Source organism: Pelodiscus sinensis, chromosome 8 (assembly GCF_052426305.1).
Source record: "Pelodiscus sinensis isolate ZL-2025 chromosome 8, ASM5242630v1, whole genome shotgun sequence".
In the NCBI taxonomy this organism is placed as follows: Eukaryota; Metazoa; Chordata; order Testudines; family Trionychidae; genus Pelodiscus; species Pelodiscus sinensis.
In genome coordinates this window covers 15,367,971-15,383,417 of record NC_143059.1, presented here as the reverse complement: position 1 = coordinate 15,383,417, position 15,447 = coordinate 15,367,971, and the positions used below count along the sequence as shown (strand labels likewise).

General features: G+C 37.5%; 1 protein-coding gene across 1 annotated transcript in view; it reads right to left on the bottom strand.

The window, feature by feature from the left end:
- The window catches only part of NRG3 (neuregulin 3), a 912,476-nt gene that overhangs the window by 38,348 nt on the left and 858,681 nt on the right, over positions 1-15,447 (bottom strand). Inside the window, exon 7 of the mRNA XM_006112415.5 lies at positions 8,598-8,725. Coding sequence (XP_006112477.2) covers positions 8,598-8,725 — 128 coding nt within the window. The remainder of the gene's footprint in view (positions 1-8,597; positions 8,726-15,447) is intronic.

Genomic DNA, 15,447 nt, shown 5'->3' with positions numbered 1-15,447 from the left:
AATTCCTCTGAGCCCCAGACATGGTGTTGGAAAGATTTATTCTTTCCCCCATGTTTTTTTTTTCTATTCCAGACACACAAACAAAACAGAGGGTCTGACAGAAAAATACACAAATGCAAAAGCGCATTTAGATAATCACTGCTGCAAAAAAGGATAAGTGCACACGCAGAGGAAGCATGGACACACACATGTTATCACATAAAAGGCCCCACCATGGGGGCTCGCATTGCCACGGCTGCAGTTCTTTTAAAAGCAGCAGAGAGCTTTGCCTCTTCTCCCCCCGCTGTTCTGGGGACCTGCCATGAATTTCAAAGCAGCAGGGAGCTCTGGGTCCCCATGCCTTGCTGCTCTGCGGAGCCAAGCAAGGTTTAAAGTGGGAAAGAGCTCTGGGACTCCTGCAGCTAATGCCACAGCAACTACAGTATTTCAAAGCACCTGGGCAGTTGGTGGATAGTTTAAGTCCACCAAGCCCCAGGGAAATACTTCCTTTGTTCCCCTCTCTTGGCAGGCCTATCTGTGCCATTTTCTTCCGTCTTTTTAAAAGTATCATTGTCACACTTTCCTTTCCTACAATCCTTTTCCTTGGCCCCCATTTCTGTTTTTCCTCCCCCACATCCCTTATCTTCCAATATCTCTTTTTCTCATCTCCTGATCCCCCATTTGTCTCTCAGGCTACGTCTACACTGCAGTGCTATTTCAGGATAACTCTGGTATCCCGAAATAGCTATTTTGGATTTTTTGAGCATGCCCGTTATTTTGAAATAGAACGGGTTTGCTATTCCGATGTCCCTGTAAACCTCATTCCACAAGGAGTAAGGGAGGTTTGGAATAGCAAGTTATTTTGAAATAAGTGCTGCGTAGACAGTGCCAAATTTTGAAATAAGCTAATACAAAATTGACTCGAAATAAGCTATGCAATTTGCATAGTTCAAACTGTGTAGCTTATTTTGAGCTACAAGTGCAGTGTAGACACAGTCTCACTGTCCAAGGAGATCTACTTCTTTTTCAATGTCTGCCGGTGTTCTTGTGACTTTTCTCTGCATACTATTCATCTTCTCCCTTCTTTGCTCCACCTCATATTTTTCTCCCCTTGCTCTAGTTTCCAAAACAACTTTTCTTAAAACTTATAAGCTTTTTTCTTTTCCTTTTTTTCTAATCCTGATGCCCTGAGTAGTAGTTCTGAGTGAAATAGATAAGAGAAGGGTGAATGTTCTGCTCTGACACTCTTGATGCACTCTAAGATACGTTACTTATGCTCTCTGGCACGAGGGATACCTCTCTAAGGAAAGGGGGGGAAAAACCCTCCCTCCACAAAAAAAAAAAAAAAAGGAACTTAAAATAAAGAAAAAAAAAGAGAAGTGAAAACGGGATAAGACAAAACTGAAAATTCTCTCTACAAAATTTGTGAACTATTTAAAATAAACAAAAATGCTCTTTACATAAGAACGAAAGAACCCAGACTGGGTCGGACCAAAGGTGGATCTAGTCGAGTATTCTGTCTGCCAACAGTGGCCAATGCCAGATGCTCTAGAAGGAGGGATCACAAGAGGTAATCATCACGTGACCCCTCCCCTGTCATCCAACTCCAGAGAAACAGAGGCTAGGGATACCATAGATGGACCTAACCTCCATGAATCTATCTAGCTCTTTTTTGAACCCTGTTAAAGTTTTATCTTTCACTGCATCCTCAGGCAAGGAGTTCCACAGGTTCACTTTGCGCTGAGTGAAGAAAAACTTCCTTTTGTTTGTTTTAAACCTACTCCCTATTAATTTCATTTGGTGACCCCTAGTTATTTTATTGTGCAAATAAGTAAATAACTTTTCCTTATTCACTTTTTTCTAAATCACTTTTTTCATGATTTTATAGACCTTTATCATATCCCCCCTTAGGCCTTTTTTCGAAAAAGCTTCACCTGCATCTAGACTGCAGCCGCGTTCTTTTGAAATTAAATCGAAAGAATGCGGTTTTTCTTTCAACGGCGGTAAACCTCATTGCACGAGGAAGAACGCCTTTTTTCAAAACTGCTCTTTCGAAAAAAGGTGTTCTTGAATGCCAACAGGGCTTTTTAGGAAGAGAGCATCCAGACTCACTCGCTGCTTTCTTTCGAAAAAGCGGCTTGCTTTTTCGAAAGTACTGTTTGCAGTCTAGACGCTCTTTTTCGAAAGAGGCTTTTTCGAAAGATACTTTTGAAAAAGCCTCTTTCGAAAGAGGCTTGCAGTCTAATCATAGCCCTAGTCTCCTCTTTTCTAAATTGAAAATTCCAAGTCTTCTTAATCTCTCTTCATATGGGACCTGTTTGAAACCCCTAATCATTTTTGCTGCCCCTTTCTGAACGTTTTCCAATGCCAATATATCTTTTTTGAGATGAAGCGACCACACATATATGCAGTATTCAAGATGTAAGCATACCATGGTTTTATATAGAGGCAATAATATATTTTCGGTCTTATTCTTTATCCCTTGTTTAATTATTCCTAATGCTCTATTTGCTTTTTTGATTGCTGCTGTACACTGAGTTGATGTTTTCAGAGAACTATCCACAATGACTCCAAGATCTCTCTCTTGAGTAATTGTAGCCAAATTAGTCCCCCATCATATTGAATATATAGTTGGGATTATTTTTTCCAATGTGCATTACTTTACATTTATCAATGTTAAATTTCATTTGCCATTTTGTTGCCCAATCACTTAGTTTGGTGAGATTTTTTTTTGAAGCTCTTCACAGTCCACTTTGGTCTTAAGTATCTTGAGCAATTTGGTATCATCTGCAAATTTTACCACCTCACTGTTTACCCCTTTTTCTACATCACAAAGGCTGTGTCTACACTACAAAGAAAAGTATCTTTTTCTGCTTTTCTTCCAAAAGAGGCTTTTCTGACATTTGTCCTGTCTACATGGAACCAAATGTCCAAAAAAAAAGCCTCTTTCAGAACATCCCTTCTTCTTTGTGAAAGGAGGTTTACAGAGATGCCAAAAAGACTTGTCTGCTTTTCCAAAAATTTTTTTGGAAAACCAAATGCATTCTTTTAGTATCCCGGGAAAGCTCTGTAGTCTAGACATACCCTTATAAATAAGTTGAATAGGATGAGTCCCAGGACAGATCCTTGGGGGACCCCACTAATTACCTCTCTCCACTCAGAAAACGTAACGTTTATTCCTACCCTTTGTTTCCTGTCTTTTAACAGTTACCAATCCATGAAAGGGCCCTCCCTCTTATCCCATGACGACTTACTTTACTTAAGAGCCTTTGGTGAGGGACCTTGATAAAGGCTTTCTGGAAATCTAAGTAAACTATATCCACTCGATCCCCCTCCTCCACATGTTTGTTGATCCCCTCAAAGAACTCTAGCAGATGAGTAAGGCATGATTTCCCTTTACAGAAACAATGTTGACTTTCCCCCAACAAAATATATTCATCCACGTGTCTGATAATTTTATTCTTTGTTATAGTTTCAACTAATTTGCCTGGTACTGATGTTGGACTTACTTGTCTGTAATTGCCAGGATCACCTCTAGAGCCCTTTTTAAATATTGGTGTCATGTTAACTATCTTTCAATTTGGTATGGAACCCGATTTAAGGTATAAGTTAAAAACCACAGTTAATAGTTCCACAATTTCCCATTTGAGTTCTTTCAGAAGTCTTGGTGAATGCCATCTGGTCCTGTTGACTTGTTACTGTTAAGTTTATCAATTTGTTCAAAAACCTCCTCTAATGACACCTCAATCTGGGACAATTCCTCAGATTTGTCACCTAAAAAGAATGGCTCAGGTTTGGGAATCTCCCCAGTATCCTCAACTCTGAAGACTGAAGCAAAGAATTTATTTAGCTTCTCTGCTATGACTTTATCATCTTTAAGTGCTCCTTTAGCATCTTGATCATACAAGGGCCTCACTGGTTGTTTATTGAGCTTCCTGCTTCTGTGTAAGCTATCAGAATGAATTATTATTGTTATTATTTTGCAAAAACTGCTTACCATTTTTGACCGGTTCGAAGAAAACATTAACTATTGTGGTTTTCAAGTAACTGACATTTCTCCATTATAAAAAATATTTTCTACATTATTAAAGGGAATGTTAATTAGGCAAAAAAAGGTGAATATATAAATAGCACTGTACTAAAGCAGTAAAAATGAGATGCTTACACAACTGTAACACTGATATGTCTATTTCCAGAAGATGAGTTGCAAAAATGGTATATTTTTACATAATTTGCCGGATGATGCTTTGCATATATATTTATTTTACACAGATGATGGTTCAGTAGTATTGCCATGGGAGGATTTATACAATTTTGTGTAAATACTTTGCAAAAACTGAAATGCATGTTTCTTCCCCTATCGACAGCAGGAGCAAATATATACCCCAAGAACAATTAGTTGTCAGACAAAAATAAACTGATATTTCTTTAGAAGCAGACATATTGTTAACGTTAGTACATTTAGACAATCTGCTGCTAACATTTATTCTGATCAATGGGATGCACCTTAGATCAGTTTTAAGTATTTTAATAATTATGGATCTGCTATATCTCCCAATATGAGTGTCTACCAGAATAAATATGGTGTGTTGACGTAATATTGTACAAGATCTTTGTCAGACTGTTGATTAATGATGATACAGAGTGAATCAGCCTCCAGAACATTCTATACCATACACTGTTCTCCCAAAGGAGAGACTTGGAGAAATCTTCACCAGACATACAGCAGATTAAGTAAATACAATACGAGCTGTGATCTGATTTTCTTTTGATCCACATTGAAAACATACTCCAGTCTGTTGATAAATATGAAAATTTAAAATTCTTGGTTTTGTATTTGTATGTTTCACTAGTTATAATTCAGAGACAGATTGGGTTTCGTATGTATTGTAATAGGTTTGCCACAGAAATCAAAGAGCCAATAAAAATAACACTCTTTATAATATTTGCCACTAAGGGTATGTCTACACAATAGCGCATACCTCAAAATAAACTACACAATTTGGGCAACACAAATTGAAAATAGCTTATTTTGAAATTTGGCGCTGTCTACACAGCACTTATTTAGAAATAAATCACTATTCCGCTACTTATACCATAAGGCTTACAAGAAGTTGGAGTAAGAAGCCCATTATTTCGAAATAACAGGCTACTTGTGTAGACAGCGCATAACATTATTTCAGAATAATGTAGACGTACCCTAAGAGAATATTAACAGCATTCTTGGGACCTGCATAAAACTGTGCATGTTATTAAAAGTACAGTGATTATCATGATATTTAGTATATCAACTTGTGGAAGAAACAAATAAATACCTATAACAAAAAACTCATGTGTATTTAGCAGGGTTTCCCCTGCCCCCCCTCCCTTTCTTTTTTTACTTTACAATGTGTGCAGCAAGACAAATTTTAAGCATCTGAATACTTTTTTCTCTCATGTTTTTGCCAGGGTAGTGGTTCAGGAGTATGCTGTACCCCAGGGGGTATATATAGAGATCTTTCAGAGGGCGCATCAACTCATCATTTGCCTAGTTTTACAATAGTTTACTATCAATGTCAGCACAAACTAAAATTGCATACAATCACATGTTTATACTGCTCTATATAGTAAGTACAATATTTATACTGTATTACAATTGATTTCTTTTATAATTATACAGTTAAAATTGGAAAATAAGCAGTTTTCCAGTAACAGTGTGCTGTAATCCTATTGTAATTTTATGTCTGATTTTGTAAGCAAGGAGTTTTCACGTGAAGCGGAACTTGGGGGTCGCAAGACAAATTAGACTCCTGAAAGTAGTCTGGAAAGATCAAGAGCCATTGAGCTAAGGTAGTATTGGTGCACCAAAAGTATTTCAGGACTGTGTTCAATCCAAGCATGGATGATTACGTTTTCCCATAGCACTTATTTCTTGAACTGTTATATCTACCATTACCAGCCAGATTCTCAATCTGAAAGTTGTAAAGAGACTGAAATCTGGCCACAATTTCCACAGCTGGCCATGCACTTCTCTCCTCCTCTTGCATATGTTGTAGCTGCTTTATAGTACCCAATTTCTGTCCAAGAAATTCAACTGCCTAGCCCCACGACTCAGGCTATTTGAATATGATAACTAAAGTTTTATTAACGAATCTTGCACTGCAGACATTCACAAGCTCCTGGATAAATATATCAGATAAGGACCTACTATTCTAGTTTCTGCTGTTCAGATATGTGAAATGTTTGCTGAATATAGAAAGAACAAGCTTACTTACACCAGAATAATGTTTCCAGCTCTAAACGAGCTAGCTGGAAAAATTAGCATTTAAGCATAGTGTACTCTTTGGTTAATAGCAATCAAATTAATGAATTGAAATGAGCAGGATTAATTGCAGAGCATTGCAAGCTATTACTCAAAAAGAGTAAGGAGATCAACATCTAGTCTCATAAGTAGCAGAGTGCTCATTTGTTCCATTTATATAAACTACAACTTGAGCAACAAGAGTAGTTGTTGAAAAATATGGTGAAGCCCATAAGGAGGTCTAGAGAGGCCCAGGGATCTCAACTCCTTGATATAAATAACATTTAGGACATAACTGAGCACTAGTAATTAAAGTTACTTTCCAAAATTGGTCGAATGTGAAACAGATCAACAAAAGTTAATTATAACTAGCTGGAAATCTATGACATAAAACTTATAAAGAACTTAGGCCCAAACTAACAAGAAAAAAGACAGACAGATCAATCAGTGGTGCAGCACTTGTAAACCAGTGACACAGAGTAACTTATGAAGTGGTTGCATGATGCATAAATCAACAATAGGCTTATAAATCACTGACATTCTGAAGTCTATTGCATGTTTTATACAACAAAGGCTTGATATATTAAATTGCAAATTATAAAATTACAAAAGCAATTATTTATAAATCAAGGCAAGCTCATCAATCAGTGCGAACACATCTTTGAAGCGAGAAATATTAATATAATTTATTGCCGGCATCCTACAAATAAGGTGCTTGATCCTGTTTTTTTCTTTCTTTTTTTTTTCAGCAGAGGCGGCAGCATTAGCAGTGCAGAATATTGGATTGGATACTTTATCATCAAATGTATAAGAATTCTATTCTAGCAGATTTTAACTAAGTATGGCTTACATGGTGACTTCCTTGTGGAAGACAAATGAATGTGTTTGAATCAATGTTCTTATTAGATTTTTATTTTAAACAAGATTTATATATTAGGGAAATCTTTGGGAGGTTTAAAACTATTTTGAGCTTTTATGATTTCATGATATGTTATATAAATAAGATTCAAGTGACATTTCTTGATTAAACTTTATCATATGATTTTATACTCAGAGAGAGATCATATATACGTAAATTTCTTTCATTTGAAATATTTTACTTTTAAAGGGTTATAAAACTGCTTTTCCATTTAACTAAAATGAGAAAATGGAAAATGTTCTAGGCGCCAATTCAATAATCCATTTTCATTCACCAAAGCACTTAGAGACAGTTCATAAACATTTTGTGAAACCGGGGCTCTGGTAAGTGAATTTTACATGAGTGTTGGCATTTTTGTCAAGGTAAAAGGCTTAACTGAGGCAAATGTAATGGATCCAATTGTCTCTGCCACTTTGATAGATTTGCTTAGCCTTCCAATCTTTTCGAATATAGGAAAAGGAGAAACTGTGGCTGATCTAGGTAACTGGAATGTAAATGTCCTTTTGGAATTAAGCCAAATAATAGAAGAGTTACAGTAAAGTAGGCAAAGGAAGACATTATTAAGTATAATAGTCTTCAGGAATAGACTTTATTCACTATCATTACATTTTTCTCTTTAGACTTTGCTTGAAGTCATTCTGACTTCATTTTTCTCTGCCTTCTTTGGTTTTGAGATTTTCAGTGGTTCCCCTTATCAAATAATTCATATCTGTTGTGCAAGAGGTTATCACCACAAAATAATAGCTTTATGCAGCATAACTAGACACCAGGAATGAATTTGATTTCTAATATCTCAACCTACCGTACACATTTGTCATATGAAAAATAAGAAATGTTAAAAAATGGATCCAAAATGACATCTCTTTCACTGTTGGAAACTGACCCTTTCCACACACCCCAAACCTTAGAAGTGTTATCTATTCAAGCTTTTAAAAGGTTAGTCAGGAAAAGCACCGCTGGCTGTTACTACTTATGAATATAGAACAATCAACCATTTTTCATGTAAAATCCTATTTGTTTAAAGAAACACTGTGAAAGTTTGCATGTTTGCAATAGAGCTTGCCGAGGAGAGAATGAGTCATTAACGTCATGAACTAAGATAAGGCAGGAGAGGAAAAATCTTCTTTCAATACCTTAACAGAATATAATTGTTTAATTCACTAGTCTCTGTCTACAGCTTTGACAGTCTCTCTTAATGGTTCCTCTAGGCTCCTTATAAAAGGTAGATATAGTCTGTGAGCATCGATAATGCATTTTTATGTCTACAGCTAAGAAAATTCTTGGTCATCTGCTTAATTATTGGATTGGTGTCTGGTAGTACATACTGTCTTGAGTGTCTCTCCATCATCTTGTATCTGTGTCACTAAACCAGGGACATTGTTGCTTGCCAATTTTCTGGTCTGAAAGCCATTTCCTTACCTATGTTGCTTGATAGGCTGTCTTCCTCTGTCAGGAGACAAGGCTTCAGGGAAAGATTGAGTGCCTGAAAAACTAGACTCCATAACTTTTCCCATCACAGGTCCAGGATGCCTGTCTGTCTTTGAATACTGTGGTATAAAGAACAAAAGCAATTAATACTTTAAAAGCAGAATACAGAGTTCATGTTATCAATATCTGAAATGAAAAAGAAGAGTGGTGAAATCATTTAATGTAAAATGTTCACTGGGAGAATAAGAATTAATTGAATAACTTGTGCATATTGGAAAGCACTAATGTGATACTGTTAAAATGTTGACATTTACCATTTGAAAATATTCAGTGGTATTGCAGTATTTACAATTATCTCTACTCTGAGTATTAGGGAATGCTATAGTAGCTTTGGTCTACAGTAGGGAGTTATTTTGAAATACCCCCCTTATTTCAAAATAATAAATGGGGCATCCACACTACCAAGCCCGTTATTTCAAAATAACAGGCTGGTTATGTCAAAATACTTATTTTGAAATAGCTGTAGTATGGACGTTCCACTGCTGCTATTTCAAAATAACTACTCCACAGAGTAATTTGAAGTAATTACTTCATAGTGGCCTCCTTCCATTAACAGATGGAACTAACAAATCCCAAAGAAAAAAAACTTGTATTCAAATAAATAATTCAAATGGTAGATCCAAACATCCTTCTGGGAAAGTCTACATCCAGATTTGTAGTTAGTGACTCAGGCCCTACATTTACACTGGGTTTACATTTACAATCTAAAAGTAGTTGGTATTTTAGTGGTACTAGGGTATGGTATGTGAGCATTGATCCTCATCTAAATCTCTATAATCTAGAAATTTGGAGAGTGAAATGAAATAGGAACAGACTCTCTTCTGATGACATACTAATTTGTCTTGCTTTGAGATTTGATGGAAAATACAGCGAGTGCTTCTCTACTCTGGCCTAGGATGGAATGTGAAAATATTTACATATAATCTCTGCACTAACACAAGAATAACATAACTTTTAAAAACTCAAAATAAATTCCATGTTGTACGATGTGAGGAATGGATACATTTGCTGTTTGGTTCTTATTTTAACAAACCAGTTTGCTCATCCATAAAGGCCACTGGGTAATATCCCAGAGAGATGAGAACTGGATCTGCATTTTCACATAGATGTTAAAGAACTAGTGCAGTTGGCACCTTTCTTAGGCTACCCAACAGTTATTTAAAGTTAGCCTGGTTGGTCCTGTTTCCAACTTGGTGTTTCTATATATCACCAATATATGCATTCTCTTTGCAATAAAGAAACTCTTGTGCAAGATATGACATGATACAAGTTAATGCCAGGATGCCTAAATCATTTAAGTTCCCTAGAAAGTCCCAGATGATATTATTAAACAACCATTATAGTAAAAAGGGCAACAGTAATTCAATATAAACTGTCCATGGTGAAGAACTGGTACAATTTCTGTCAGAACGCGGCTCTTTGTCATAGTTATTCTGTCGCCTAACAGAAAAGGCCCTACATTTAGTGCACATAAAAACTAAAATACCCCCTTTCTTCAGTTTCATCATGTCCAACTGTCTTCAATGAAATCAAAAAGGGATGGCAGAAATCTGAGATCTAGCCAATTTTAAAAATGAGTTAAAATAATTTTAGTTATTACTTCCACCCCTGAATCACCTGGCCATTTTCTGTGTCTAAACAAACACGTTTTCCCCTTGTCTTTTTCTTCTTTCTGCTTGCTGTGAGAAACATCCACACAAACATCAGAGTAAAATGATTCTAAAGCACAGGGAGACAGGACAATGAAAGTAACTATATATACAAAGTGTTGTCAAATGCAAAAGTAAACACATTGGCAAACTTCAGTAAATGGATTATATGTTCTTATCTATTTCAGTCACTGTGAGCTTAGTTATCATTCGTAACAAAAGCAGGTAAAATATTTTCAGACTGAAACAAGACTTTTATGGTGCCAGCTTTCCTAAAGGTTTCATAATTTAATGGCTTCCCTGCCAGATGCAGAAAGGAAACTGCCTTTGATTTTTAATTTGAATAAATTGGGATGATTTAGTTAGGTGTGGTCCTGCTTTGGGCAGGTGGCTGGACTTGATGACCTCCTGAGGTCTCTTCCAGCCCTAGGATTCTATGATTTTATGAAATCAATTTGATCTACAAAAAGAATGAACTGTTAGCTTGAGAAAGTTATTCCTCTCCCTTCTTGCATGCAATTAACTGGAGGTCCAAATGGCTTGTAAGACCATGAGTGTGCAGTGAACCATAAACAACAGTTAGGGCTCTGCTTTGTCTTTTGATGGACCAGGACAGCGGTTCTCAAACTCTACTGCACTGCTATCCCCTTCTGGAAACAAAATGTACAACATGACCCAGCAAGAGGGACCAATGCCTGAGCCTCACTGCCCTAAGTGGGAGGGCCAAAGCCCAAGCGATGCTACTCTGAATGGGTGAGGGCTACAGTGAAGCCCAATAGGCAAGCCCAAGGCAGAGGGCCGATAACCTGAGCCCTGCCACCAGTGGCTGACACCCTCGGATGGTGGGGTTTGGTGCTGCAGCTCCACACCTTGGCAAATGTCAATCTGCCCAGGCAGACCCATTAAAATGTGGTTGTCACACTCTTTAGGGTCTTGACCCACAGTTTGGGAACCACTGAACTAGTATGAACAGTCATTGCGGGCTGGGGCAGAAGATGGTACAATTTATCTGTTCTCCTCACACATGAAGGAGGGACAATGTATTTCTAAGTGTCCATGAAGGCTGGATAAAATACCAGCCTATTTACCATATTTTCCAACAGGGACTCTGCATTTAAGTGGATTAATTACTAGTGTACCTTAACTGACAGCCTTATTTCTTCAGTATTACATTTACCTCTTACCCATAATCATGATGTTAATTCACACAGGAACTAATAATAGATCTGTATGGCCTGAGCCCATACTTTTGCCCACAATGGCAAAACACACAAGGACTCCAGTTGCAATCTGTCAAGATACAAGTTTATAAGTACTTTTTGGTTTTTGTCTTGAGAACTTTTAATGACATCTTGTCTGTAGAAATGTGTACTGATGCCCCTTGTCTCAAACTTATTTAGATTTATACTCATTGCCATACAGTTAAAAAAGCAGCTTTAAATGTCAACATCTTGTTATGCAACAAATGACTCAATTTCTCTATAGAACAGTCCAATACAGAAATTATTTTTTACACCCTGCAGCAAAATGTGAAAAGACTGGAATAAGGATTTGGGACTCTGATCATGGAGAATATGAGAATAATGGGCAAATTTGGAGCCAATGACCACAAATCCCTGAAACCAATCCGGATGAAGATTGTGGCCAGAAAATGAAGCAGAACAAGAGTTCTATACACCAAAACGGTGATGAGGAATTAAGAAAACTCCTGCAAAAGGTGCAGTGGGAGGGAAATAGGATGATGTTACAAATATATAATGAGAAAAGTAGGAGTACCAGATAAGCAGTAGCACTGAATTTAAATCAATATTGACCCAATATTAATGGCACTGTCTTAAATATATCTTTAAAAAGAAAAAAAATCACAAAAGCAGATGTTCAAAGAAGAAGATAATTACTATTGATAAGCAACAAGTAAAGTATGACAACACTTGCAAAATATATACAAACTGATCCAGATTCAAGACATCCCAGGAATCAGCTGGAGTTTAAATTGCTGAACAGTATTGCTAGAAATTTGCTAGAAATTTTTTTTTTAACTGACAGACAAATAGGAATGAACTAGGAAATAATGAATGTAGTAATAGAGAAAAGAAAGTTAAAGTAACCCTGCCCATTAGTACCATATAAGTCCAGACTAAATACCTAAAAATTAATGGAAGAAGTGTTGAGAGGGAAAAAAACAAACGGGGAGTAATAAAATCACAAGCCATAAGCAGCAGGGGTTTATAAATAATAATACATCTTTAACAAACAAGACTGCTGATTTGTTTTATAGAATTGCATAATTAGTGGTTAATGGCAGACGTAGCATATTTGGATTATAGCAGTAAAGCATTTGCTGTTTCAGAAAGCTTTGACAGTTTGTCATGTGGATTGTAAAATGGCTAAATGACATAAGAGCATCAGAACAGCCACACAGGGTCAGACCAAAGATCTAGCTCAGTATCCAGTCTTCCAACAGGGGCCAATGCCAGGTGCCCTGGAAGGATGAATAGAACAGGTAACCATCAAGTGATCCACCCACCGTCGCCCATTCCCAGCTTCTGACAAAGAAAGGCTAGGGATTGGCTAGTAGCCACCGATGGACCTAACCTTCATGAATTTATCTAGGTCTTTTTTGAACCCTTTATAATCTTGGACTTCACCACATCCTCTGGAATGGAGTTCCACAGGTTGACTATGCATTATGTGAAGACATACTTCCTTTTGTTTGTTTTAAATCTGGTACCTATTGATTTCCTTTGGTGACTCTTTGTTTTTGTGTTATGGGAAGGAGTACATTACTCTTCTTTATTCACTTTTTTCCACAACAGTCATGATTTTATACCACCCCAGATATGATTTTATAGTATAACATAAGATAATGATTCCTTGCAATATACTAAGTTGAGGGTAGATGGCTACATTTTCATATGACTCTACAGCTCTTCCTGTGTTTCTTTTTAAGCCTCATAACTTTCCAGAAGAGGTGAAATTGCAGATGCTCTCTAGGTTAAATGCTTACTTAATTGGGATTTAGAAAGAACTAACCTTCTTCGTACATTTTCCTACATGCTATTAATTTATGGAACAAAACAAAAGGCCACGTGTTTTCTTCTTAGATCTTTCTAAATGATTTGTACTTTAAATGTAATCCAGTTACATTATTAGGAGTAAAGCTTACTTCGCTAAGAATGTCTCTATTCCTAACACATATACCTTCATAAAGCATCATTCTCTTGACTCCAGACTTAGGTTAGATGTTTAACTAGAAAAGATGATGCTTCATTCCCTGATCAGGGAGGCAGGTCTGCCACGTGTTATATGGAAGAGGTATTAGTTTTATAATCTATTACAATGGATTTTTACAACAGAGGATGATTGCCCTGGTTAGTCTTATATGGAGAAGGAATATAAGAACATACATAAGAACAGCCATATTGGGTCATACCAAAGGGTCATCTAGTCTAGTATGGAGAAGAAGGGAAGATATCCTGTCTGCCAACAATGGCCAATGCCAGGTGCCCCAGAGGGAGTGAACAGAATAGGGAAATATCAAATGATCCCTCTTCTGTCATCCATTTCCAGCCTCTGACAAACAGAGGCTAGGGTCACCATTCCTACCCATCCTGGCTAATATCCATTGATGGATCTAACCTCCATGAATCTATCTAGTTCTTTTGTGAACCCTGTTGAAAAGGGTGAAAGGAAAAGGAAAAGGGTAGGCTTTCAGAAGGGATTCATAAAGAAGAAATTAATGTAATCTTCAGGTTTATTGGGCTCTACAAGCATTTTGCACCTGCCAATCCACACTTATCCTCCCTTCTTCTCTTTTCCAGAGACATAACTGGAATACTTTCAAGCATTAATAAATTGAGGATGAGTGTAGGCTGATGTCACTTTTGGATCTCACGGTGGCTTGAGCTCCACTTCCCGAACAGATTTACTGACAAATGTTCTGTAGCTCACATGCCTGCCAGATAAAATCAAGTTTTTGAAGAATGTTGGGGATAACTTCTTGGTACAAGTGCCGAAGAGTCTGACCAGGAACCATGTGCAGCTTGACCTGCTGCTCACAAACAGGGAGGAACTAATAGGGGAAGTAGAGGTGGGTGACAACCTGGGAAGCAGTGATCAAGAGATGGTAGATTTCAGGATCCTGACCAAAGGAAGAAAAGAGAGTAGCAAAATACACACCTTGGACTTCAGAAAAGCACACTTTGACTCCCTCAGAGACCTGATGGGCAGAATCCTCTTGGGTGTTAACATGAAGGGGAAAGGAGTCCAGGAGAGCTGGCAGTATTTTAAAGAAGCCTTATTGAAGACACAGAAAGAAACTACCTCGATGCGTAGCAAGAGAAGCAAACATGGTAGGAGACCGGATTGGCTTACAGGGGAAATCCTTGGTGAACTTAAGCACAAAAAGGGAGCTTACAAAAAGTAAAAACTGGGACAAATGACCAGGGAGGGGTTTAAATGTATAGCTCGAAAATACCAGGGGGGTTATCTGGAAGGCGAAAGCACAATTGGAATTGCAACTGGCACAGGATGTGAAGGATAACAAGAAAGGTTTCTACAAGCATGTTAGCAAGAAGAAGGTAATCAGAGAGGGTGTGGGGCCCCTACTGGATGAAGGAGGTAACCTAGTGACAAATAATTTGGGGAAAGCTGAAGTACATTTGCCTTTGTCTTCACGGACAAGGTCAGCTCCCAGACTAATAAGCTAAGTGATGCAAAATTGGATGAAGATGGACAGCCCTTGGTGGATAAAGAACAGGTTAGGAACTATTTAGAAAAGCTAAACGTACACAAATCCATGGGTCCAGACTTAATGCATCCGAGGGTACTGAGGGAGTTGGCAAATGTCATTGAGGAGCCTTTGGCCATTATCTTTGAAAAGTCATGGAGATTGGGAAAGATCCCGGATGACTGGAAAAAGGCAAATATAGTGCTCATCTTCAAAAAAGGGAAGAAGGATGATCCAGGGAACTATAAGCCAGTCAGTCTTACCTCAGTCCCTGGAAAAATCATGCAAGGGATCCTTAAGGAATCCATTTTGAGGCACTTGGAAGAGGAGAAAGTGATCAAGAATAGTCAGCATGGATTCACAAAAGGCAAGTTGTGCCTGTCCAATCTGATTAACTACTATG